The sequence below is a fragment of the Salvelinus alpinus genome, chromosome 7, assembly GCF_045679555.1.
Source record: "Salvelinus alpinus chromosome 7, SLU_Salpinus.1, whole genome shotgun sequence".
NCBI classification, from domain to species: domain Eukaryota; kingdom Metazoa; phylum Chordata; class Actinopteri; order Salmoniformes; family Salmonidae; genus Salvelinus; species Salvelinus alpinus.
Genome location: NC_092092.1, coordinates 61,262,751 through 61,284,967, shown reverse-complemented (window position 1 = coordinate 61,284,967; position 22,217 = coordinate 61,262,751). Strand labels below are relative to the sequence as shown.

Sequence of the window (22,217 nt, the reverse complement as noted above, 5' to 3'; positions counted from 1 at the left end):
CTGGAGGAAGTGACACAGAGCAGGCAAGAAGTGGAGTCTTGAAGGAGAGGCTGCAGCAGTGTGAGCAGAGATGGAGAGACAGAGAGGGGGAGAGGAAGAGGAGGGAAGTTGAAGAGAAAGAGCAGAGTGGGGTGTGTAGAAGATGTGGTTGTGCTGGAGACAATGAGGAGATAGAAGAGGCACTGTCAGGTGAGTGAGGAGAGATGCACACACCCACACGATATAGGATCTATAACTTTGTTCTGTTCCATCCTCAGGAGAAGAGGAAGGTTGTGTTATCAAACAGGAGATGTTCCAGCCAGGTGGACCCAGTGCTTTCCCAGAGATAGAGGGTCCACAGGAAACGGCCACACCCAGCTCTTTGTCTCTGAAAGGATGGAAGAGACAAAGGCCCAAGTGGTCCATATCAAAGAAGAGCTCAATGACTGGGTGGACTTGGTTTCCCAGATGATCACATCCACAGTTTCCCCCATAATCAGCCTGAGTCGTCTACAGAGATTGAGCTCACATCATGGGGGATAGACCAGGGAGCCTCTTCCTCCATTACCATTGGCCAGGAAGAAGCAAGACCTTCTCCCAAGGTTAGTTATACCCACCCAGGGGACAGAGCATACTGTGGGGGCCCTCGAGACCAGCCCCTATGGCCTGATGATCAACACAACGGCACATCTGAGGGTCAAACCCTTCAGCTGTCCACACTGTGGGAAGAGCTTCCCTCAGCTCCGAAACCTGAAAGACCACCAGAAGTACCACCACACAGGGAAGAAGGCCTTCACCTGCTCCCAGTGTGGTAAGGGTTTTGTGTACATGTCCCACCTCAGGGTACACATGCAGTGCCACACAGGGGAGAGGCCGTTCAGCTGCTCTCAGTGTGGGAAGAGCTTCAGCCTTCAGAGCGGCTTGAAGAGACACAGGGTCATTCACACTGCAGAGAGGCCTTACCACTGCACGGACTGTGGTAACAGATTCAATTCTAGAGCGGACCTGAAAAGACATGAACAGATAGATTCATGCAGCAAGGTAGACCTTTGAGATGAAGCAGGTTGATTTAGAAAATCAGAGGAAATAACTGCCCACGTGTACTATGTTCAATGTATCTATTAGTTGCTGATTCATTTAATGTTGAGAGGTATAAAACTCTTTATGAATAAATTATTCTCATCCTTTCTTAATAAATGATTGGTCACACAGTGTTAATTGTTACATACACACACAGATATCTTAAAAGTAAAAGAGTAATAAGCAAGTAGCCTTGTCTGAGCCCGAATGGCCCATAGAGCAACTTAGGCAAGTAAATACATTTGGAACTGTGCTTTAGACAGAGATTCTAACATGAAAGAAATATGTACCAGATCTGTGCAATCGCATTGGCAGTATGATCACCTCTGTGTCACAGATCAGGGGGTGCGGAACCCAACCAGTCTAGTTAGTTAGCTATTAGTTTAGCTATAATGATTAATTTGTGCTATAATATACAGTAGTGATGGGGAAACGAAGCTTCATGAAGCATTGAGCATTTCAAGTCAAATCAAACTTTATTTGTCACATGCGCCAAATACAACAAGTGTAGACCTTACAGTGAAATTCTTACTTACCAGCCCTTAACCAACAGTGGAGTTCAAGAAGAGATAAGAAAATATTTACCATATAAACTAAAGTAAAAAATTATAAAAAGTAACACAATAGCAAGTAACACAATAATATAACAATATCGAGGCTATATACAAGAGGTACCGGTACCGAGTCAATGTACGTGGGTACAGGTTAGTTTAGGTCATTTGTACATGTAGGTAGGGGTGAAGTGACTATGCATAGATAATAAACCACGAGTAGCAGCAGTGTACAAAACAAATGGGGGGGGTAGGTCAATGTAATAGTCCAGTGGCCATTTGATTAATTGTTCTTATGGCTTGGGGGTAGGAGCTGTTAAGGAGCCTTTTGGTCCTAGACTTGGCGCTCCGGTACCGCTTGTTATGCGGTAGCATAGAAAAAAGTCTATGACTTGGGTGACTGGAGTCTGACAATTTTATGTGCTTTCCTCTGACACCGCCTATTATATAGGTCCTGGATGGCAGGAAGCTTGGCCCCAGTGATGTACTGGGCCATACGCACTACCCTCTGTAGGGCCTTACGGTCAGATGCCAAGCAGTTGCCATACCAGGCGGTGATGCACCTGGTCAGGATGCTCTCGAATGTGCAGCTGTAGAACTTTTTGAGGATCTGGGGGCCCATGCCAAATCTTTTCAGTCCCCCGAGGGGGAAAAGGTTTTGCCGTGCCCTCTTCACGACTGTCTTGGTGTGTTTGGACAATGATAGTTCGTTGGTGATGTGGACACCAAGGAACTTGAAACTCTCGACCCGCTCCTCTACAGCCCCGTTGATGTTAATGGGGGCCTGTTCGGCCTGCCTTTTACTGTAGTCCACAATCAGCTCCTTTGTCTTGCTCACATTGATGGAGAGGTTGTTGTCCTGGCACCACACTGCCAATTCTCTGACCTCCTCCCTATAGGCTGTCTCATCGTTGTCAGGGATCACTGTTGTGTCATCAGCAAACTTAATTATGGTGTTGGAGTTGTGTTTGGCTACGCAGTCATGGGTGAACAAGGAGTACAGGAGGGGACTAAGTACACACCCCTGAGGGGCCCCAGTGCTGAAGAACATGTTGTTACCTAACCTTACCACCTGGGGGCTGCCCATCAGGAAGTCCAGGATCCAGTAGCTTAGTGATTTGCTTCGTGGGCACTATGGTGTTGAACGTTGAGCTGTAGTCAATGATCAGCATTCTCACATAGGTGTTCCTTTTGTCCTGGTGGGAAAGGGCAGTGTGGAGTGCAATGATATTTCCAGCCGATTGTGTCGAGTATATAGGTTCATTACTCTAGGCTTTGATCAACACGTTGTACACTAGTGGCACCTGCTGGTCAAAATAATTCAGAACAGCCAAATTACAGTTGACGTCGCGCACGTCGCAGCGCGTGCTCAGGGAAGCCACAGAAAATCTTTGGGTGGCCTTTTTGGCTCGAAACCAATGGCAAAACTATTACGTGATTGTTCGACAAAACGAAGCTTCGGGCGTCATTGATCACGTGCTTCTGACAAAGCGATACAAGCAACAGCACACTGCTTCGAAATAAACTGCTTAACGATTTCTACGCATGCCTCGGAGTTCCGGTATAAAACGTGACATCTTAAAAAAATACAGTTGCTACCTTTCTCTTTTACCTCTGTGTACAGTTCTAAGAGACATAGCTACGATGTTTGTAACTAGTTGATGGGTTTTAGCACAACAAAAAAACACGTTTGGAAAGTGGTAAGTATATATTTTTTGAGTCAAATGGTCAGAAAGCTGCTACACAACCCCGTGTTACTATCAATAGCTGTTTAGCTGTTAGCAACGCGGGTGTATTTACATATTTAGCCTTGCTATCTACACTATCGGGTTGCACAACAACCGTCCGTGGGAAGCCAGGAGTTAAATAGAATTCCAGTTAAACGTACTGTGGAGGTGGGCAGGATGGTTAGTCATTAAGACGGGGGAATTTGAGACATATCTAAAGGAACCTATTATTAAATATACTTCCAAAACGTGGGTCTTCCTCTCTGCCTAACCTTACCTCATGTCAAAATAAAATTACCCCACAAGTTACTATTTATTTATCCACATATGTCGCAGGTGCAGAACTTTTATTTTGACATGAGGGAATGGGTCTACAACAGACCTACGTTTGGAAAGTCTGTTTAATAGGACGATCCTTGACGTTTTGTCACAACACGCGTTGCCAAAAGCATCTACTAGCTAGAAAACCTGAGAAATGCATTATTTGGTATACCTAGCCACAGCCAAAAGCGATGTACAGTGCATTCGGAAAGTAATCAGACCCCTTGACTTTTTCTAAATTTTGTTATGTTACAGCTTTATTCTCAAATTGATTCAATTGTTTTCCTGCCTCAATCTACACACAATACCTCATAATGACAAAGCAAACATATATTTTTTAGGAATGTTTGCAAATGTATTAAAAATAACTGAAATATCACATTTGTGCCTCGGAGCTCTACGGACAATTCCTTCAACCTCATGGCATGGTTTTTGTTCTGACATGCACTGTCAACTGAGGGACCTTATATAGACAGGTGTGTGCCTTTCCAAATTATGTACAATCAATTGAATTTAACCCAGGGGGACTCGAATCAAGTTGTAGAAACATCTCAAGGATGATCAATGGGAACAGGATGCACCTGATCTCAATTTCGAGTCCCATAGCAAAGGGTCTAAATACTTATCTAAATAAGGTATTTATATATTTTTTTTATTTGCAACAATTTCGAAAAAACTGTTTTTCGCTTTGTTATTATGGGGTATTGTGTAAAGCACTGTAAGTAAGGGTTTATTAATTGTTTGTTACAAGTATGTTTCTGGGCTAAATCATTGGTAGGTGAGCTTGCTATTACTGACAAGGTATTAGAGCCACATTAAGACCACATTTGGTGTATTTGACAGCTTGCCTCTGTTTCCAGGAGGAAGATCCCTCACTCTCTGGACACTGGTGTGATCTGGAGGAGGCTAAATCCCAGTCTTTCCCTTGTAGTGAAACAAACTGGGAAACAAGGAGGGCAGCTCATCCATAGAAGACTGGCTGTGAACTTTGGGACTGGTATTGGATTTTCCAGTGTTGCAACTATGTCAGAGGCCATCCTCACCTTCCAGTACCAGCTCAATGGAGTCATGGAAACGGTCCTCAAAACCGCTGTGCATGAGATAACTCGGCTGGTGAAGGACAACTTCCTGGAAGAAGTGACAGGTGGCAAGCAGGAATTGGAAATCTTGAAGGAGAGGCTGCAGCAGTGTGAGCAGAGATGGAGGGATGGAGAGGAGGAGCGGCAGAGGAGGGAAGTTGAAGAGAAAGAGCAAAGAAAGAAGAGGGAAGAGACAGAGCAGAGGGGGGTGTGTAGGAGATGTGGTTGTGCTGGAAACACTGAGGAGAGAGAAGAGAGACTGTTAGGTGAGATCCACACACACGCACACGCACACACACAATATAGAATCTCTGACTGTGTTTGGTTCTGTCCTCAGGAGCAGAGAAAGGTTTTGATATCAAACCGGAGATGTTCCAGCCAGATGGACCCAGCGCGGGAGAAGGTCCACAGGATACAGCCACGCCTGGCTCTTCCTGTTTCTCTGAGAGGATGGTAGAGAGGGAGGACCATGTGGTCCATATCAAAGAGGAGCCCGATGACTGGGGGGACTTGGTAAACCAGATGGTCACATCCACAGATTCCCCCATAATGAGCCTGAGTCGTCTGCAGAGATTGAGCTCAAATCCTGGGGCATGGACCAGTGAGCCTCAGCCTCCACTCCCAGCATCATGGGCCAGTGATCCTCAGCCTCTAGCACCATGGTCCAGGGAACCTCTGCCTCTAGCACCTCTGGCCAGGGAGCCTCCACCATGGACCAGGAAGGAGCAGCACTTACTCCCAAGGTCAGTGATACCCAACCAGGGGACAGAGCATGCTGTGGGGGCCCTCGAGACCTGTCCCAACGGCCTGAGCATCAACACAACGGCACAGGTCAAACCCTACAGCTGCCCACACTGTGGGAAGAGCTTCCCTCAGCTTCGAAACCTGAAAGACCACCAGAAATACCACCACACAGGGAAGAAGGCCTTCACCTGCTCACAGTGTGGTAAGGGTTTTGTGTACATGTGCCACCTCAGGGTACACATGCAGTGCCACACAGGGGAGAGGCCGTTCAGCTGCTCTCAGTGTGGGAAGAGCTTCAGCCTTCAGAGCGGCTTGAAGAGACACAGGGTCATTCACACTGCAGAGAGGCCTTACCACTGCACGGACTGTGGGAACAGATTCTATTCTAGATCGGACCTGAAAAGACATGAACAAATACAGTGCAAGGTAGACCTTTGAGGTGGAGCAGGTTAATTTGGAAAATTAGAGGGGGGAATAACTGCCCATGTGTACTATGTTCAATGTATTGTTGCTGATGCATTTTAATGTTGACAGGAATAAAACACTATATAGAAATTATTCTCATTATTCTCATCCTTTCTTAACAATATCGTTAACTGTTACACACAAAGACATATCTTAAGTAAAAGAGTAATACGTTAGTGGCCTTGTCCGAATCAAAACGGCACATAACTTCCTCTGGCAAATAAATACATTTATGTTACTCTGACAGAGATTCCAACATTGAAGAAAAATATGTACCAATTCTGCGCAATTGCATTCGCAGTATGATCACCTCGATGTCACAGAGCAGAGGGACGGGGCCCAACCTCTCCAGTCTAGCCAAAGACAGAAGGGGTAACCCGACACGTCACAGGCGCTATAACGCTGAATCCTCCGTTTAGAACGTTTTCTCACCCCCAAATATGGTAGTGAGAGGAAGTATAGTTGCGGGTAGTGGGAGCTAGGTGAAACTGGTCTGATTTTCTAATCAATGAAACATCTTAACTGAATACATTTTTCTGGTCCCAAAATTAAAATCTGTTACGAACACAGTGCACTAGGTTTTATAGACTTGACGCTTTGACAACATGCACTCGTTTTAAATAACTCAATGTAAGGTCGAATTGAGTTTGTGCACACGCGGACTTCACAGAGGAGCGTTCCCTAACAGAAATATGGAAATAATGCTACAACGTGCCAATAGGATATCGCTAGCTCGTACATGCCTTCGCCCATCTCCTTGCTTGTTCTGCCCACTATGCTTCATTTGCTCACGCTCTAAACGACACAGATGAACCGTCTTGGGTTAGTTATATCTTTGGTGTAGCCGTCTATCTAGTAGCTGCTAGCTTATTCCAGTAGCTAGCTAGCTACCTGTCTTTGATACTTATGTGTACAGTTCTAGGAGAGATAGGATATTTGTAACTAGCTGATTTTTATGACGAACAACAAATAACGTTTGGGAAGTGGTAAGAATATTTTGTGAAATGGACAGACATTCTGCAGTACTACAATGTGTTATTAGCTCTAGCTAAAGATAGCTAGCAAGTTTGATAAATGCATACACCTAACCACAAGTAAAAAGGGGTGTACGGGTTTATTAATTTGTTAGTTACGAGCATGTTTCTGCGCTAAATCATTGGTAAGTGAGCCTCCTATAATTGACAAGATATTTGAGGCACATCAAGACCACATTTGGTGTATTTGACAGCTTGCCCCTGTTTCTAGGAGGAAGAGATACCTGACTCTCTGGGCACTGTTGTGATCTGGAGGAGACTAAATCCAAGTCTTTCCATTATAGTGAACCAAACTGGGAAACAAGGGGGGCAGCTCATCCATAGAAGACTGGCTGTGAACTCTGGGACTGGTACCAATAAGGGAAGGGGGGGGGGGTTCCAGTGTTGATGTTGTTGCAGTTATGTCAGAGGCCATTCTCACCTTCCAGTACCAGCTCAATGGAGTCATGGAAACAGTCCTCAAAACCGCTGTGCATGAGATCACTCGGCTGGTGAAGGACAGCTTCCTGAAGGAAGTGACCGGGAGCAAGCGGGAAGTGGAAATCTTGAAGGAGAGGCTACAGCAGTGTGAGCAGAGATGGAGGGACGGAGAGGAGGAGAGGAAGAGGAGGGAAGTTGAAGAGAGAGAGCAGAAAAAGAAGAGGGAAGAGAGAGAGCAGACAGGGATGTGTAGGAGCTGTGGTTGTGCTGGAGACACTGAGGAGAGGGAAGAGGCTCTGTTAGGTGAGTGAGGAGAGATATATATATATACACACACACACACACACAGTCTGATTAATCAGGCTGTAATGCACAATTAATTGGTATATACAGCCTGAAACGTATACCTGCAAAATCGTGATACATTTTCCTTACAAGCCAGAATATGAATAAAATCTCAAATTAAAATCAAATGCTATTCATCACATGCTTCGTGAACAACAGGTGTGTGTGTGGACTAACAGTGAAATGCTTCCAAATCGTTCCCAACAGTGCAGAGAGAAATACCATTTGGAAATATTTAAAAAGTCCCACGTAATAATAGATAAACAATGAGTAACGATAACTTGGCTATAAACAAGGGGTACTAGTACTGAGTTAATGTGCAGGGGTATGAGGTAATCACTTGGCTATATACACAGGGTACCAGTACTGAGTCGATGTGCAGGGGTACGAGGTATTTCAGGTAGATATGTACATATCACTAGGAATAAACTGACAGACCATCAACAGTTTCAGCAGCATATATGATGAGTCAGAATATTCAGTGTAAATAGAGATTTACCATTCAAATAAATTATTACCATTATGTTGTTTGTAGTTAGATTGGTTGGAAGTCAAATTGATTGTATAATTGATTCAATTAATGCAAACATGGCTCTAAAAAAAAGGACGTAAAAATGTTCTAATATAATAATGATATTGAACAAAAAAATGCCCAACAGATAAACTCAGCTACTGCTCTGTCTGGATCAAGTGCCATTCTGTGACTTAGGCTAATATGCCTTTTTTTTTGTGGTATTGAGTATTGTGATGTATTGAGTATTGTGATACTCAACCTGGTATCGAAGTCAAAATTCTGGTATCGTGACAACACTAATCCAGATAGCAAAATAGTTACCCAATAGCTACCCGGTCTAACTCTTTAGCAGTCTTAAGGCTTGGGTGGGTAGAAGCTGTTCAGGGTCCTGTTGGTTCCAGACTTTGTGCATCGGTATCACTTGCCATGTGGTAGCAGAGAGAACAGTCTATGATTTAGGTGGCTGGAGTCTTTGACCAGTTTTAGGGCCTTCCTCTGACACTGCCTGGTAAAGAGGTCTTGGAGGGCAGGGAGCTTGGCCCCAGTGATCGAGCTGCTTGACACGGTTGTGGTAGGCATGATCACCGACGACGATAAGACAGCCTATAGGGAGGAGGTCAGATATCTGGCAGTGTAGTGCCATTACAACAACCTCTCCCTCAATCTGAGCAAGACAAAGGAGCTATAGGAAACGGAGGGCCGAGCAAGCCCCCATTCACATCGACGGGGCTGTTGTGTAGCGGGTTGAGAGCTTCAAGGTCCTCAGTGTCCACATCACTAAGGATCTATCATGGTCCAAACCACAGGAGGTTGGTGGCACCTTAATTGGTGAGGACGGGCTCGTGGTAATGGCTGGGGTGGAATTAGAGGAATGGTATCAAATACATAAAACACATGGTTTCCATGTGTTTGATGCCATTCCATTTGCTTCGTTCCGGCCATTATTATGAGCCGTCCTTCCCTCAGCAGCCTCCACTGGTCCAAACACACCAACACAGTCGTGAAGAGGGAACAACAATGCCTATTCCCCCTCAGGAGGCTGAAAAGATTTGGCATGGGCCCTCAGATCCTCAAAAAGATCTACAGCTGCGCCATTAAGAGCATCTTGACTGGCTGCATCACCACTTGGTATGGCAACTGCTTGGCATTCGACTGCAAGGCGGTACAGAGGGTAGTGCGTACAGCCCAGTACATCACTTGGGCTGAGCTCCCTTCCAGTCAGGACCTTTATACCAGATGATGTCAGAGGAAGGCCCTATGCTACCGCATGGAAAGCGGTACTTATTAACCAAGTCTTAGGGCTGGGCAATATGGACAAAATATTATATCACAGTATTTTTTTTTTAATTGGACGGTATTTGACGGTATTTTTAGTATTTGAATAATACAAGTTCTACATTTGCTTTATGAGTAGTGAGTGATCCTAGGGTGGCAACACATACATTCTAAGTGATTTCAATTAGTGTTTCTCCATTCTGATTGTTTTATGCTGTTCAATTCAACTTCACCCAAAACAAAGTTCAGCACTTATCATTTCTGCATTTCCTGCACTCAGTTGCAGTGGTGGAAAAAGTACCCAATTGTCATTCTTGAGTAAAAGTAAAGATGCGTTATTAGAAAATTACTCAAGTGAAAGTCACCCAGTAAAATACTACTTGAGTAAAAGTTTTAAAGTATTTGGTTTTAAAATATACTTAAGTATCAATAGTAAATGTAATTGATAAAATGTACTTAAGTATCAGAAGTAAAAGTATAAATAATTTCAAATTCCCTATGTTAAGCGAACCAGATGTTTCTTTACGGATAAAATGTTTATTTACGGATAGCCAGGGGCACACTCCAACACTCAGACATAATTTACAAACAAAGCATTTGTGTTTAGTGAGTCCTCCAGATCAGAGACAGTAGATGACCAGGGATGTTCTCTTGACAAGTGCGTGAATTGGACCATTTTCTGTCCTGCTAAGCATTCAAAATGTAAAGAGTACTTTTAGGTGTCAGGGAAAATGTATGGAGTAAAAAGTACAGTATTTTCTTTAGGAATGAAGTGAAGTAAAAGTAAAAGTTGTCAAAAATAGTAAAGTACAGATACCAAAAAAAATTACTTAAGTAGTACTTGAAAGTATTTTTACTGAAGTACTTTACACCACTGCTCAATTGAGATCATTTCCACTCTGCCACATAGGTCTGCACGATATGGGCAAATAATCTAGGAATTATTTTTAACCAAATGTTGCAATTGCGATTTGACTTGCGAATTAGAGCAAAACTGTTGAAATCATGGAAATAGAATGACTATTCTAATTCTATAATTAGAATATATTAGTGGGCACTTTGAATACGGTGTTGTTTGAGATGACAACGAATTAAAATGCCAGGGAGCAGTTATTGTGACAGGGTAGGAACTAAAGTTTTGGTAAGTGTTTCCTACGGGACCCTTTCAATTTTGGTTAGATTGCATGTTTTCTCTTAGTCTGTAGCTAATAAATTATTGCTTTGCATATTCCTCTTTGATTTAGAAGATACTGTTGCACAAACAACATGCTGATTTAGGTCTACACCATCACTGGTATTATCAGGCTCTATTAGCTAGCTACGTTTGCTCTTACTCAGTACATTTATTAGCTAGCTAGCTATTAGCGTCACAAGATTTAGGGCAAATTGCAAAGAAATTACAAACTAGCTGTTTGCTGATGGAAGAATCACAAACCAATAGTGTCATTATAGAACGCTAGTGGATTTATATTAAGAAGCAAAGTGAAAACAGCATTGTTGTCATGAACATTGTTGCATGTGCTGCGTAGACCATGCAGACTGAACTTAAGTGTCTCGGGGTTGAGGAACATCAAATGCGCTCTGAGTGACGGGGCGTGGCTAGGTCTGTGTGGAAAGTGGCAGGGAGAGGAAGAGCGGAGAGAGATGACTCAAGTAGCGTAGTAAACTATAAAAATTGACATTACACATGGCGTATCACATTTAACAAACTAAACATTCAAATACTGGCATAGAAGGTAAAGTAAAAACCCAAACCGGTACCTGCATCAATACAGGTATATCATAAAATACGGTATACCGCCCCCCTCCCCACACACTTTTGACTCATCACATATGCTGCTGCTGGTACTGTTTACTATCTGTAATTTTATTCCTAGTTAAATGTACATATTTTCCATCTATTACCGTGTACCACTGCACATTGACTCTACCTTGGCTACCCTGTAGCCAAGTTATCATTACTCATTGTGTATCTATTATTTATTATTGCTTACATGCTTACATTGTTGTGTAAGCATTTCACTGTTAGAACACACCTGTTGTTCACGAAGCATGTGACAAATACAATTTTATTTGATTTCAGTACAGGTGGGGAAGCACACACCCCTGAGGGGCCCCCGTATTGAGGGTCAGCGTGGCGGACGTGTTGTTGCCTACGCTTACCGCCTGGGGGTGGCCCGTCAGGAAGTCCAGGATCCGGTTGCAGAGGGAGGTGTTCAGTCCCAGGGTCCTTAGCTTAGTGATGGGCTTGGAGGGCACTATGGTGTTGAACGCTGCTCTGTAGTCAAGGAACAGCATTCTCACATAGGTGTTCCTCTTGTCCAAGTGGGAAAGGGCAGTGTGGAGTGCAATAGAGATTGTGTCATCTGTGGGTCTGTTAGGGCGGTATGCGAATTGGAGTGGGTCCAGGGTGTCTGGGATGATGGTGTTGATGTGAACCATGACCAGCCTTTCAGAGCATTTCATGGCTACAGATGTGAGTGCTACGGGGCGATAGTCATTTAGACCTTGGCGTTCTTGGGCACAGGGACTATGGTGATCTGCTTAAAACATGTAGGTATTACAGACTGGGTCTGGGAGAGGTTGAAAATGTCAGTGAAGACACTTGCCAGCGGGTCAACGCATGCTCCGAGTACGCGTCCTCGTACTCCGTCTGGCCCTGCGGCCTTGTGAATGTTAACCTGTTTAAAGGTCTTACTCACATCGGCTACGGAGAGCGTGATCACACAGTTGTCCGGAACAGCTGGTGCCCTCATGCATGGATCAGTGTTGCTTGCCTTGTAGCGAGCATAGAAGGCATTTAGCTCCTGGTAGGCTTGTGTCACTGGGCAGCATGCAGCTGGGTTTCCCTTTGTAATCCGTAATAGTTTGCCAGCCCTGCCACATCCGATGCGCATCAGAGCCGGTGTAGTAGGATTCGATCTTAGTCCTGTATTGGCGCTTTGCCTGTTTTGATGGTTCATCGGAGGTAATACTGGTTTCTGTGCGGTTTGTCCTTCAGCTGCTCAAAATTTGAGACAAAATATCCACAGAAAAGTATTGTTTACCCGACTTTAAAGAGCCGGTAGGTATATGGTTTGGTTCGGCACAGAGGTAAAGTTATTTTTATTGGTATAAAATGTTTATATTCTGAATCGGGAGGATGGAGAACAATCCACTTTTTTTAATTTAAGTAAGATTTTTTTTAATTGTCATGGCATGCTTGGTTCAGTAGCTATTGATGAGAGAACCGAATATCAAATATAAAACTGACTTTACTTCGGTGTTGAACTGAACCATATACCTACCAACTCTTTAAAAAAATTAGAAAACAGTACTTAACTGTGGATATTTTGTCTCAAATTTTGAGCAGCTGAAGGACAAACCACACAGACAACCGCTAGAGTTTAAATGTAATTGTATTCACTATTCTGGCTTTTAAGGAACATTTTACAGAGTTTTGCAGGCATTAGTTTCAGGCTGTATATACCAATTAATTGTGTATTACAGCCTGATTAATCAGACTAACACACACACACACCTGATATAGGATCTATAACTTATTTCTGTTCTATCCTCAGGAGCAGAGGAAGGTTGTGTTATCAAACAGGAGATGTTCCAGTCAGGTGGACACAGCGCTCTTCCAGAGAGAGATCGTCCACAGGAAATGGCCACACCTAGCTCTTTCTGTGTCTCTGAAAGGATGGACGAGAGTGAGGCCCATGTGGTCCATATCAAAGAAGAGCCCAATGACTGGGAGGATCTGGTTACCCAGATGGTCACATCCACAGATGCCTCCATAGTGAGCCTGAGTCGTCTGCAGAGATTGAGCTCACATGCTGGGGCTTGGACGAGTGAGCCTCAGCCTCCACCTCCACTCCCAGCACCATGGGCCAGTGAGCCTCTTCCTCCAGCACCATGGGCCAGTGAGCCTTTTCCTCCAGCACCATGGGACAGTGAGCCTCCACCTCTACCTCCAGCACCATTGGCCAGGGAGCCTCCACTACCTCCAACACCATGGATCATGAAGGAGCAGCTCCTACTTTCAAGGTCAGTGATACCCACCCAGGGGACCGAGCATGCTGCGGGGGCCCTCGAAAGCATCAACACAACGGCACAGCTGAGGGTCAAACCCTTCAGCTGTCCACACTGTGGAAAGAGCTTCCCTCAACTCCGAAACCTGAAAGACCACCAGAAGTACCACCACACAGGGAAGAAGGCCTTCACCTGCTCCCAGTGCGGTATGGGCTTTGTGTACATGTGCCACTTCAGGGTACACATGCAGCGCCACACGAGGGAGAGGGCATTCAGCTGCTCTCAGTGTGGGAAGAGCTTCAGCCTTCAGAGCGGCTTGGAGAAACACAGGGTCCTTCACACTGCAGAGAGGCCTTACAACTGCACGGACTGTGGGAACAGATTCTATTCTAGAGCTGACCTGAAAATACATGAACAGATTCATGCAGCAAGGTAGACCTTTGAGATGAAGCAGGTTGATTTAGAAAATCAGAGGAAATAACTGCCCACGTGTACTATGTTCAATGTATCTATTAGTTGCTGATTCATTTAATGTTGAGAGGTATAAAACTTTGTAAATAAGTTATTCTCATCCTTTCTTAAATTGTTGGTCAAACGGTGTAACTGTGACACACACACACACACACACACACACACGCATCTTAAAAGTAAAATGGTCAAATGTAAGTAGCCTTGTCCAAACCACAACGGCCCACAGAGTAACAGATATCTTCCTCGGGATAATAAATACATTTGACAGAGATTCTCTCCTCAAAGAAAAAGATTTATGAGTTCCCGCACATTCGCAGTATGATCACCTCGATGTCACAGACCTGTACAAGCATTTGTGCCGAATACATTACATTGTTACAGGTGTCAAGCTTATGGGCATGTGGCAGCAGTGTGTAGGAGGGAGGTTAATTGCAGGGGTGCCCACGGGGCTTGGCATCAGACATGTTCAGCGCAAGAGAAGCAGGTTGAGGTTTCCAGGGTTAGAGTAGTGCAGAAATAGTTGTATGCTGAGGCAGTGAAGGAAGTAGAGGAAAATGGGTCAAGGGGGAGAGATCCTGAGAGAAGTGGTGTGAGTTGTAGATATGTACCAGTACAAGTGATATATGTTTCAGTAAGATTGGATTTTTAGAATTTATAGCAATGGTTATCAACTGTACTGCAGGGATGGAACGTAAGTCGCAGACAATTGAGGTTGTGGTGGCAGCTGCAGAGAAGTATTTGGATGTGCGAGACTTGACATCAGAAGAGTTACAGTGTGTGCTAAGTGGCGGTGTCCCATCCTTTCAGGTTGTTGGCCCGAGGTAGGACTAAATACATTTAAATAGTGGAGTAGGGTGGTGTTATTTATTTAAATTTTTTGTGAGTGTAGTGTTAGATGGTTGGGTATTTGTTTATTTTGTTCAAGCAAAGTATAGGGGGTTGTACTCCAGTCTAGTAGGTGGCGGTAATGCAACATTTATTGGATGCCAACCGCCGTTAAACCTCATCGAAGAAGAAGAGACCCTGAGGGATGACTGCTCTGAGAGATGACGTCGCAGCTGGACCCTATTGGAATCTCGTGCCAGTGCTCAGGTACACATCGGAATCTTATTGGATATGGAACATCGCGAGGGTTGGCCGAGAGGCGAGGTCCAGTCGGAAAAATGTTGGTGTGGTAGCTAATTCGAGCATTTGCACTACAGCGGACAGTTCTAACAAAAGTAAATATTGTTTATATTGCATGCTCCATACGTTGAAGATATACACCAAAATACGCCGACGACCAAGCCAACGGAGTCAGTTGTTTTAGAGACCGCTGTTTTAGCAGGTTCGTGCTGACCGACTGACTGCCATCAATGTGTCTGCCATCAATGTCTTTGACATGTTTACGTTTTCGCGCGCGGACCCCCAGCTAGCTAGCAATGCACGTTCACTGCATGTTGTGTTGGACTTGCTCGTCTGTAAGCAATGCACACGTCTTTGCAAATGACAACATTAAAAACAGTATAACGTGCATGTATATACGTTTATAGAGTTATCTATGTGACACAAGACATGTTAAACTCGCTTGTGCTAGTCCACAGTGTCTTCATCTCGGGTCGTGTAACGTTACTACATCGCCATACATCCGGATATATCCGTTTTTTAAAAGTTAAATAATTAAGGTATTTGAGGTATAAATGTTATGTTGATGACAAAGTGTTAACAAAAGCATCGTATTAAAGCTGCACCTTCTGCAATACCTCTTTGATCACTCCCTAATCAGCATCGTTTCTTTAGTTTGAAAACAATTTTCTTCAGTTTAAAGTTAGAATCTTTACATTTTTTATGTGGTCAAATATGCCCAAAAAATTCCTGATCTTGAATACAGCGTTAGTCTACTGTACTGTTGTCCTGTTTAACCTCCTGATGTTTACATGATTCGTCTTGATTGACAGCTGAGCTTCCAACTCTAGAACCTGGGGGACGTCACACAAACCTGAGCCAGGGAGATTAAAGATGTCGGAGAAGGTGCAGAACACCTTCAGGTTGCAGCTGTCCTCCGTCATGGACTCCCTGCTCACTGCAGCCGTGTGTGAGATCTCCAAGATCTTTGAGGGCAGTCTGAGTGAGCAGCAGGCAGAGCTGACGCAGAGTGTAGAGGAGATCTCAGCATTGAACGGGAAGCTGAGGCTGGCAGAGATGAGGTTGAAAGAGGGTGGAAAAATAAAGGATTTGGATGGTACGGCTGCCAACACCTCTGGGCAAACAGTCACTAACGTGACGACAATTGCTGAGATAGAAGAAGAAGGTAACTTGATATTGCGTAGACAAATAGCAACATACAATTTCAGGTCTTGATAACTGTGTAGACATGATATGCATTTTTTCCCCTCCCAGTTGGTGTCAGCTGAGCTTTATTTTTCTGTGTCATTACATTTCTATCTTTGGGTTTCTATGCAGTACCCGATTGGTGTGAGCCCCTTCAGTCAGAAGATTCTTTAATTCCACCCTCGAAGATCAAAAAGGAAAATGAATGGCCATGGGTGGACCTGCGACCACTGAGTGTGTCTCTATGGCGCATCCCTAACATCAAACAAGAGGTCAGTGACCGGTCCGGTGTGGGAAACCTGAATCAATAAACAGACAGTCATAGTGCACACCCAAATGTAGCACACGGCTGAACAAAAACATTTCTTCTGTTAATTAGGTAACTCTCAACCCCAATTTCAGCCTTTGCCCAACACATGAACATTTTCAAAAAATGCATTCAGGTTGGGGGAATTGGGGTGGGTAAACGTAGTTGTACCTGATCCAAACACTTTCTCATTAAAGCATATTTACCAGATGTCCACTGGCATGCTCTGATAATAAAATTATGTGCATCACAGAAATATGGCTCTGGACAGTTAGCTCACAGTGGTAAGGTGCTGAGTTTCTGACATCTACTTACAACCTTGCGGTGTAAGTTTGAATCCCCATGAAATGTGGCCTCACATTTATTGCGTTATTGTATTGGGAAGAAAGGTGCAATCATAACCTTGAAAATTAAGATTAGGGGCTCAATCCAACCAGCATTGCAGTATTTACACAGTAGCTCTTTTTCCAATGGTCAAATTAACTCACAGATTGGTCTTGGGTATTGTATGAAAACCTACAATGACTACAAGGGCGACTCTTCTCACAAGAATGCTTTTCAGAATTAGAAGTGTGTGGGCACGGGATGAATATTGTAAATGAAGTATTTAAAAAATATATTTATCTGCCCCATGTGGGATTAAAACTCACAATGCGCCACCATTCTGTCATAGCAGTTGGGAAAAAATACAACAAGTTGAGATGATCACCATTGTCATCTATTTCTCGTTACGATGGATGTAGCTACGAATATAAACGTATAATCCAATTTGCCTACAAGTTTTTTTTCTTCTTCGTAGAAGCTCATAGATGTGTATGAAACAGTAAGCAAAAAGGTTGAATTTGGTCAAATGTGGCAATGTGCCTTTTCAATTTTGTGTAAAGTCAGAGGTCTAGTCAAGGAAGCATAACGCAAACTATATTGGCACACTCCACTTACCAAGACCATTACCAAATAAGGTGCGTTGTCACCTGCCTTTATAGCAAGCCTTGACGTGGTACCACCCAGCATATCTAGAAGGGAGTGTATTTCATACCGAACCCCTCCCTTGAGATGACGTGGTACCACCCAGCATATCTAGAAGGGAGTGTATTTCATACCGAACCCCTCCCTTGAGATGACGTGGTACCACCCAGCATATCTAGAAGGGAGTGTATTTCATACCGAACCCCTCCCTTGAGATGACGTGGTACCACCCAGCATATTTTTTTTTATTTTACCGTTATTTTACCAGGTAAGTTGACTGAGAACACGTTCTCATTTGCAGCAACGACCTGGGGAATAGGTACAGGGGAGAGGAGGGGGATGAATGTGCCAATTGTAAACTGGGGATTATTAGGTGACCGTGATGGTTGAGGGCCAGATTGGGAATTTAGCCAGGACACCGGGGTTAACACCCCTACTCTTACGATAAGTGCCATGGGATCTTTAATGACCTCAGAGAGTCAGGACACCCGTTTAACATCCCATCCGAAAGACGGCACCCTACACAGAGCAGTGTCCCCAATCACTGCCCTGGGGCATTGGGATCTTTTTTTTGTTTAGACCAGAGGAAAGAGTGCCTCCTACTGGCCCTCCAACACCACTTCCAGCAGCATCTGGTCTCCCATCCAAGGACTGACCAGGACCAACCCTGCTTAGCTTCAGAAGCAAGCCAGCAGTGGTATGCAGGGTGGTATGCTGCTATCTAGAAGGGAGTATCTAGAAGGGAGTACATTTCAAACCGAACCCGTCCCTTGAGATGAACCTTCTTAAGGCACCTCTACATCAGAGTTGAACTGCGAGGGGCAAAAAGAGCTAGGTTTGCTACCAAAACACCTAAATATATCACTTTTGCAACGAACTGTCTAAATAAATTGACGTTTCACTATAACAATGCCTAAAACATCTGGATTTCCATGATTTTATATTTTTTATCATCAAAGTCACTCTTTAAATGTCTGCTTTAGTAGTACTTTGGCGTTTTTGGTTGTGAGCATATTCATTATGAGTGTGTTTTAGCAGGCTGAAGATTTTGATAACCACTTGCTGACAGCCCTAGCCAGGAGTCCTCCACGAAAAGGTAAGAGTAAATCATCCTTGCCCCTCGTAATTGTAATTCAGCTCCTGGTGCAGGACATCATTACTGATCCCGCTCTTTCCGCTCCTCTCTCCTCCAGGGTCGGCTGCGGAGCGGTTGTTAAACAGACGGTTAAAAGACATACCTGAACTGAGCGCGGCCGGGTCAGGGTATGGTTGTGGTTCAGTGGGGCGGGGGCTGAGGAAGACCCATGGTAGTCTGTTGTGCACATTCAAACAAGAAAATCCGGAACCCCAGAGCAGTGTCTTATTAGACAAGAATGTCTTGAGGCACAGCACAAGACAAGGAAAAGATTGTGACTTACAAAGCAAACACAGAGAGGGGACACATGGGAAAACGAGTGACATAGTGAAAAAGAAGGTAGGAAGGAGAAGAAAGCATTTAAAAATGGAACCTAATGCAGAGGAAGAAGCAACAACCAGTGGAACTGACAAGAGTTTCTGCTGCAAATACTGTGGGAAGGGCTTTCACAGAGAGTTTGGCCTTTCTGTGCACATGAGGTCTCATAACAAGGGGACATACAAATGTCCTAAGTGTCCCAAAAAGTTTCCGTATCCAAGTGCACTCCGTGTGCACACATTGAACAGCCACGGCAAAACAGAAAAGAACAAACCTTGCTCTAACGTTAAAGAAAAGTCGAACTCTATCAACCACAAAGTGAAATCCCTCTCCCCCAGCAGAACAAAGCCTACTTCCCCCAACAACAAACCTCTTTCTTCCAGCAAGGCCAAACCTCTACCACCCAAAGACAAACCTACCTCCCCCAACAACAAAGATGGCTCCCCTAAAGGCAGCACACATCCACAACTTTATTCTTGTCACGTTTGCCATAAGGAGTACACTTCTGCAAGTTCCCTGCAGGTCCACGAACGCATTCACACAGGTGAGAGACCGTACCCTTGTAACCAGTGTGGGCAGAGGTTCCGTGTAAAGCAGTTCCTGATATTACATTTGCGTAAAGCCCATGCGGATGTGTACGGAGGTGAGGAGAGCAGCAGATACCTCTCCTGGACTGCACCAGTGGAGGATCCCATTGCTAACGGTGCTGAGCAGCAGCCTGCCATTAAGTCAAAGAGCAAAGACGATCGACGTGCAAAGGCAAACAGCAAACGGAAGCAAATGACAGAAACAGACGGCCTGTTTCAATGCACAGTGTGTAAAAAGCTGCTAAGTTCACAGATGAGCCTCGTTCAACACTTCCGCATCCACACAGGTGAGAAACCGCTCAGCTGCGAAGAGTGCGGCAAGAAATTCCGCTGTCACCCCATCTTGATCAGCCACAGGAGGTCCGCCCACCCGGGGAAGAAGTACCAATGCCTCAGGTGTGTCCAGCAATTTGAGACCATGGCCGAACGTAAGAGACATCTGCTACAAGTCCACCAATTCAAGAAACCCAACCCGCGGTCCCGCTGTCCTCGCTGTAACAGGACTTTCCACAACAGTAACTCCCTGAGGATCCACTATGAAACTGTCCATGCCTGAGTCTGTCCACACATGGCTCGGCCTAGTCAAGTTGGAGTGTTCAGCAGGACCGGGATCAACTACATTCAGGAAGTCAGATTGTTACGTCCATTTGAAGTTACATTTGTGATTTGAAAAGTGCTGTTTATTTTCAATTAGTCTTTTTGTAATCATTGACTGGCTGAGTGAAAAGGGAATTGACCCCAACCCTGGTGGCCAGTGAATTTACATGATGCTGAGAGAGGACGCTAAAAGAGCAAAAACTTGTGATTTGGTGGTCAATGTTTGTGATATGGTGCTTAATATGGGTATCACTGATCAAACTGTGATATGGGGTTGCAGGATCACATTTTTTTTAAGTCAGTGCCAGACCGGTTTATGGCATTTTTGATTTCAACGTCTTGGAGCCATGTTTTTAGTTTTATGTTTTTAGTTTCATGTAAACACGTCTCTATCATTTCTATGTTATTATGACAAATATAACATGTTCGTTGTACTGTACATTCTCTATGTTGTAAAGAAAAGCCCAGGGAATATTCACTGCTCAAAAAAATAAAGGGAACACTTAAACAACACAATGTAACTCCAAGTCAATCACACTTCTGTGAAATCAAACTGTCCATTTAGGAAGCAACACTGATTGACAATAAATTTCACAAGCTGTTGTGCAAATGGAATAGACAAAAGGTGGAAATTATAGGCAATTAGCAAGACACCCCAATAAAGGAGTGGTTCTGCAGGTGGTGACCACAGACCACTTCTCAGTTCCTATGCTTCCTGGCTGATGTTTTGATCACTTTTGAATGCTGGCGGTGCTTTCACTCTAGTGGTAGCATGAGACGGAGTCTACAACCCACACAAGTGGCTCAGGTAGTGCAGCTCATCCAGGATGGCACATCAATGCGAGCTGTGGCAAGAAGGTTTGCTGTGTCTGCCAGCGTAGTGTCCAGAGCATGGAGGCGCTACCAGGAGACAGGCCAGTACAACAGGAGACGTGGAGGAGGGCAACAACCCAGCAGCAGGACCGCTACCTCCGCCTTTGTGCAAGGAGGAGCACTGCCAGAGCCCTGCAAAATCAAATCAAGTTTATTTTATATAGCCCTTCGTACATCAGCTAATATCTCGAAGTGCTGTACAGAAACCCAGCCTAAAACCCCAAACAGCAAGCAATGCAGGTGTAGAAGCACGGTGGCTCGGAAAAACTCCCTAGAAAGGCCAAAACCTAGGAAGAAACCTAGAGAGGAACCAGGCTATGAGGGGTGGCCAGTCCTCTTCTGCACATTTGTGGCCTGCTGGAGGTCATTTTGCAGGGCTCTGGCAGTGCTCCTCCTTGCACAAAGGCGGTGGTAGCGGTCCTGCTGCTGGGTTGTTGCCCTCCTACGGCCTCCTCCACGTCTCCTGATGTACTGGCCTGTCTCCTGGTAGCGCCACCATGCTCTGGACACTACGCTGACAGATACAGCAATCCTTCTTGCCACAGCTCGCATTGATGTGCCATCCTGGATGCTGCACTACCTGAGCCACTTGTGTGGGTTGTAGACTCCGTCTCATGCTACCACTAGAGTGAAAGCACCGCCAGCATTCAAAAGTGACCAAAACATCAGCCAGGAAGCATAGGAACTGAGAAGTGGTCTGTGGTCACCACCTGCAGAACCACTCCTTTATTGGGGGTGTCTTGCTAATTGCCTATAATTTCCACCTTTTGTCTATTCCATTTGCACAACAGCATGTGAAATTTATTGTCAATCAGTGTTGCTTCCTAAGTGGACAGTTTGATTTCACAGAAGTGTGATTGACTTGGAGTTACATTGTGTTGTTTAAGTGTTCCCTTTATTTTTTTGAGCAGTGTACTTTTGCTCCATCAGTTTTTTTTTGTTTTTTTTACATTAATAAAATGTATTTACTGGAGGTTGACTTTCTTCAATAGGTCATGCATACTTCAATAGGGTTTTTCATGGATCACCCAGTTTATTAGTGACCTTTTATGAATTGCAGTGCTTGCACAAACATGGGCAGTAGAGACCTCCAGTAATAAAGGAT

General features: G+C 44.5%; 4 protein-coding genes across 13 annotated transcripts; all 4 read left to right on the top strand.

Moving 5' to 3' along the window:
* The first annotated feature begins 51 nt into the window (after positions 1-51).
* LOC139581410 (zinc finger protein 316-like) lies at positions 52-6,039 on the top strand. 3 transcript variants are annotated; one of them, XM_071411151.1, is made up of 3 exons: positions 52-189; positions 4,519-5,003; positions 5,075-6,039. In XM_071411151.1, the coding sequence occupies exons 2-3, from the start codon at positions 4,682-4,684 to the stop codon at positions 5,917-5,919; spliced, it is 1,167 nt and encodes a 388-aa protein (XP_071267252.1). In that variant the 5' UTR covers positions 52-189; positions 4,519-4,681; the 3' UTR covers positions 5,920-6,039. The 3 variants fall into 3 exon arrangements, with proteins under 3 accessions (XP_071267252.1, XP_071267251.1, XP_071267253.1); XM_071411150.1 differs by lacking the exon at positions 52-189 and adding an exon at positions 3,012-3,310; XM_071411152.1 differs by lacking the exon at positions 52-189 and adding an exon at positions 3,094-3,310 and having other exon boundaries at positions 4,502-5,003.
* LOC139581901 (gastrula zinc finger protein XlCGF7.1-like) lies at positions 649-1,032 on the top strand. Its single transcript, XM_071412100.1, has one exon. The coding sequence runs from the start codon at positions 649-651 to the stop codon at positions 1,030-1,032; it is 384 nt and encodes a 127-aa protein (XP_071268201.1).
* A 352-nt stretch (positions 6,040-6,391) lies between the features above and the next one.
* On the top strand, positions 6,392-14,109 carry LOC139581408 (uncharacterized). Of its 4 annotated transcripts, none has more exons than XM_071411146.1 (3): positions 6,392-7,105; positions 7,192-7,703; positions 13,095-14,109. In XM_071411146.1, exons 2-3 carry the CDS (start codon positions 7,382-7,384, stop codon positions 13,982-13,984), a joined length of 1,212 nt encoding a protein of 403 aa, XP_071267247.1. In that variant the 5' UTR covers positions 6,392-7,105; positions 7,192-7,381; the 3' UTR covers positions 13,985-14,109. The 4 variants fall into 4 exon arrangements, with proteins under 4 accessions (XP_071267247.1, XP_071267248.1, XP_071267246.1 ...); XM_071411147.1 differs by having other exon boundaries at positions 6,590-6,768; XM_071411145.1 differs by having other exon boundaries at positions 6,744-6,932.
* A 901-nt stretch (positions 14,110-15,010) lies between these two features.
* Positions 15,011-20,748, top strand: LOC139581406 (zinc finger protein 25-like). Of its 5 annotated transcripts, none has more exons than XM_071411140.1 (5): positions 15,011-15,111; positions 15,957-16,309; positions 16,462-16,601; positions 18,638-18,698; positions 18,796-20,332. In XM_071411140.1, the coding sequence occupies exons 2-5, from the start codon at positions 16,018-16,020 to the stop codon at positions 20,196-20,198; spliced, it is 1,896 nt and encodes a 631-aa protein (XP_071267241.1). In that variant the 5' UTR covers positions 15,011-15,111; positions 15,957-16,017; the 3' UTR covers positions 20,199-20,332. The 5 variants fall into 5 exon arrangements, with proteins under 5 accessions (XP_071267241.1, XP_071267238.1, XP_071267243.1 ...); XM_071411137.1 differs by lacking the exon at positions 15,011-15,111 and adding an exon at positions 15,114-15,346 and having other exon boundaries at positions 18,796-20,748; XM_071411142.1 differs by lacking the exon at positions 15,011-15,111 and adding an exon at positions 15,118-15,239 and having other exon boundaries at positions 18,641-18,698.
* Positions 20,749-22,217: the final 1,469 nt, after the last annotated feature.

Excerpts from the sequence above, each read along its gene's own strand:
- LOC139581901 (XM_071412100.1), top strand. The coding sequence starts at position 649 with ATGATCAACACAACGGCACATCTGAGGGTCAAACCCTTCAGCTGTCCA.
- LOC139581410 (XM_071411152.1), top strand. The coding sequence starts at position 3,272 with ATGGGTTTTAGCACAACAAAAAAACACGTTTGGAAAGTG. Across the intron at positions 3,311-4,501 it reads AAAAACACGTTTGGAAAGTG|CTTGCCTCTGTTTCCAGGAG; the intron begins GTAAGTATATAT and ends TGTATTTGACAG. Across the intron at positions 5,004-5,074 it reads GAGAGAAGAGAGACTGTTAG|GAGCAGAGAAAGGTTTTGAT; the intron begins GTGAGATCCACA and ends TTCTGTCCTCAG.
- LOC139581408 (XM_071411146.1), top strand. The coding sequence starts at position 7,382 with ATGTCAGAGGCCATTCTCACCTTCCAGTACCAGCTCAATGGAGTCATG. Across the intron at positions 7,704-13,094 it reads GAGGGAAGAGGCTCTGTTAG|GAGCAGAGGAAGGTTGTGTT; the intron begins GTGAGTGAGGAG and ends TTCTATCCTCAG.
- LOC139581406 (XM_071411137.1), top strand. The coding sequence starts at position 16,018 with ATGTCGGAGAAGGTGCAGAACACCTTCAGGTTGCAGCTGTCCTCCGTC. Across the intron at positions 16,602-18,637 it reads TCCCTAACATCAAACAAGAG|CAGGCTGAAGATTTTGATAA; the intron begins GTCAGTGACCGG and ends AGTGTGTTTTAG. Across the intron at positions 18,699-18,795 it reads CAGGAGTCCTCCACGAAAAG|GGTCGGCTGCGGAGCGGTTG; the intron begins GTAAGAGTAAAT and ends TCTCTCCTCCAG.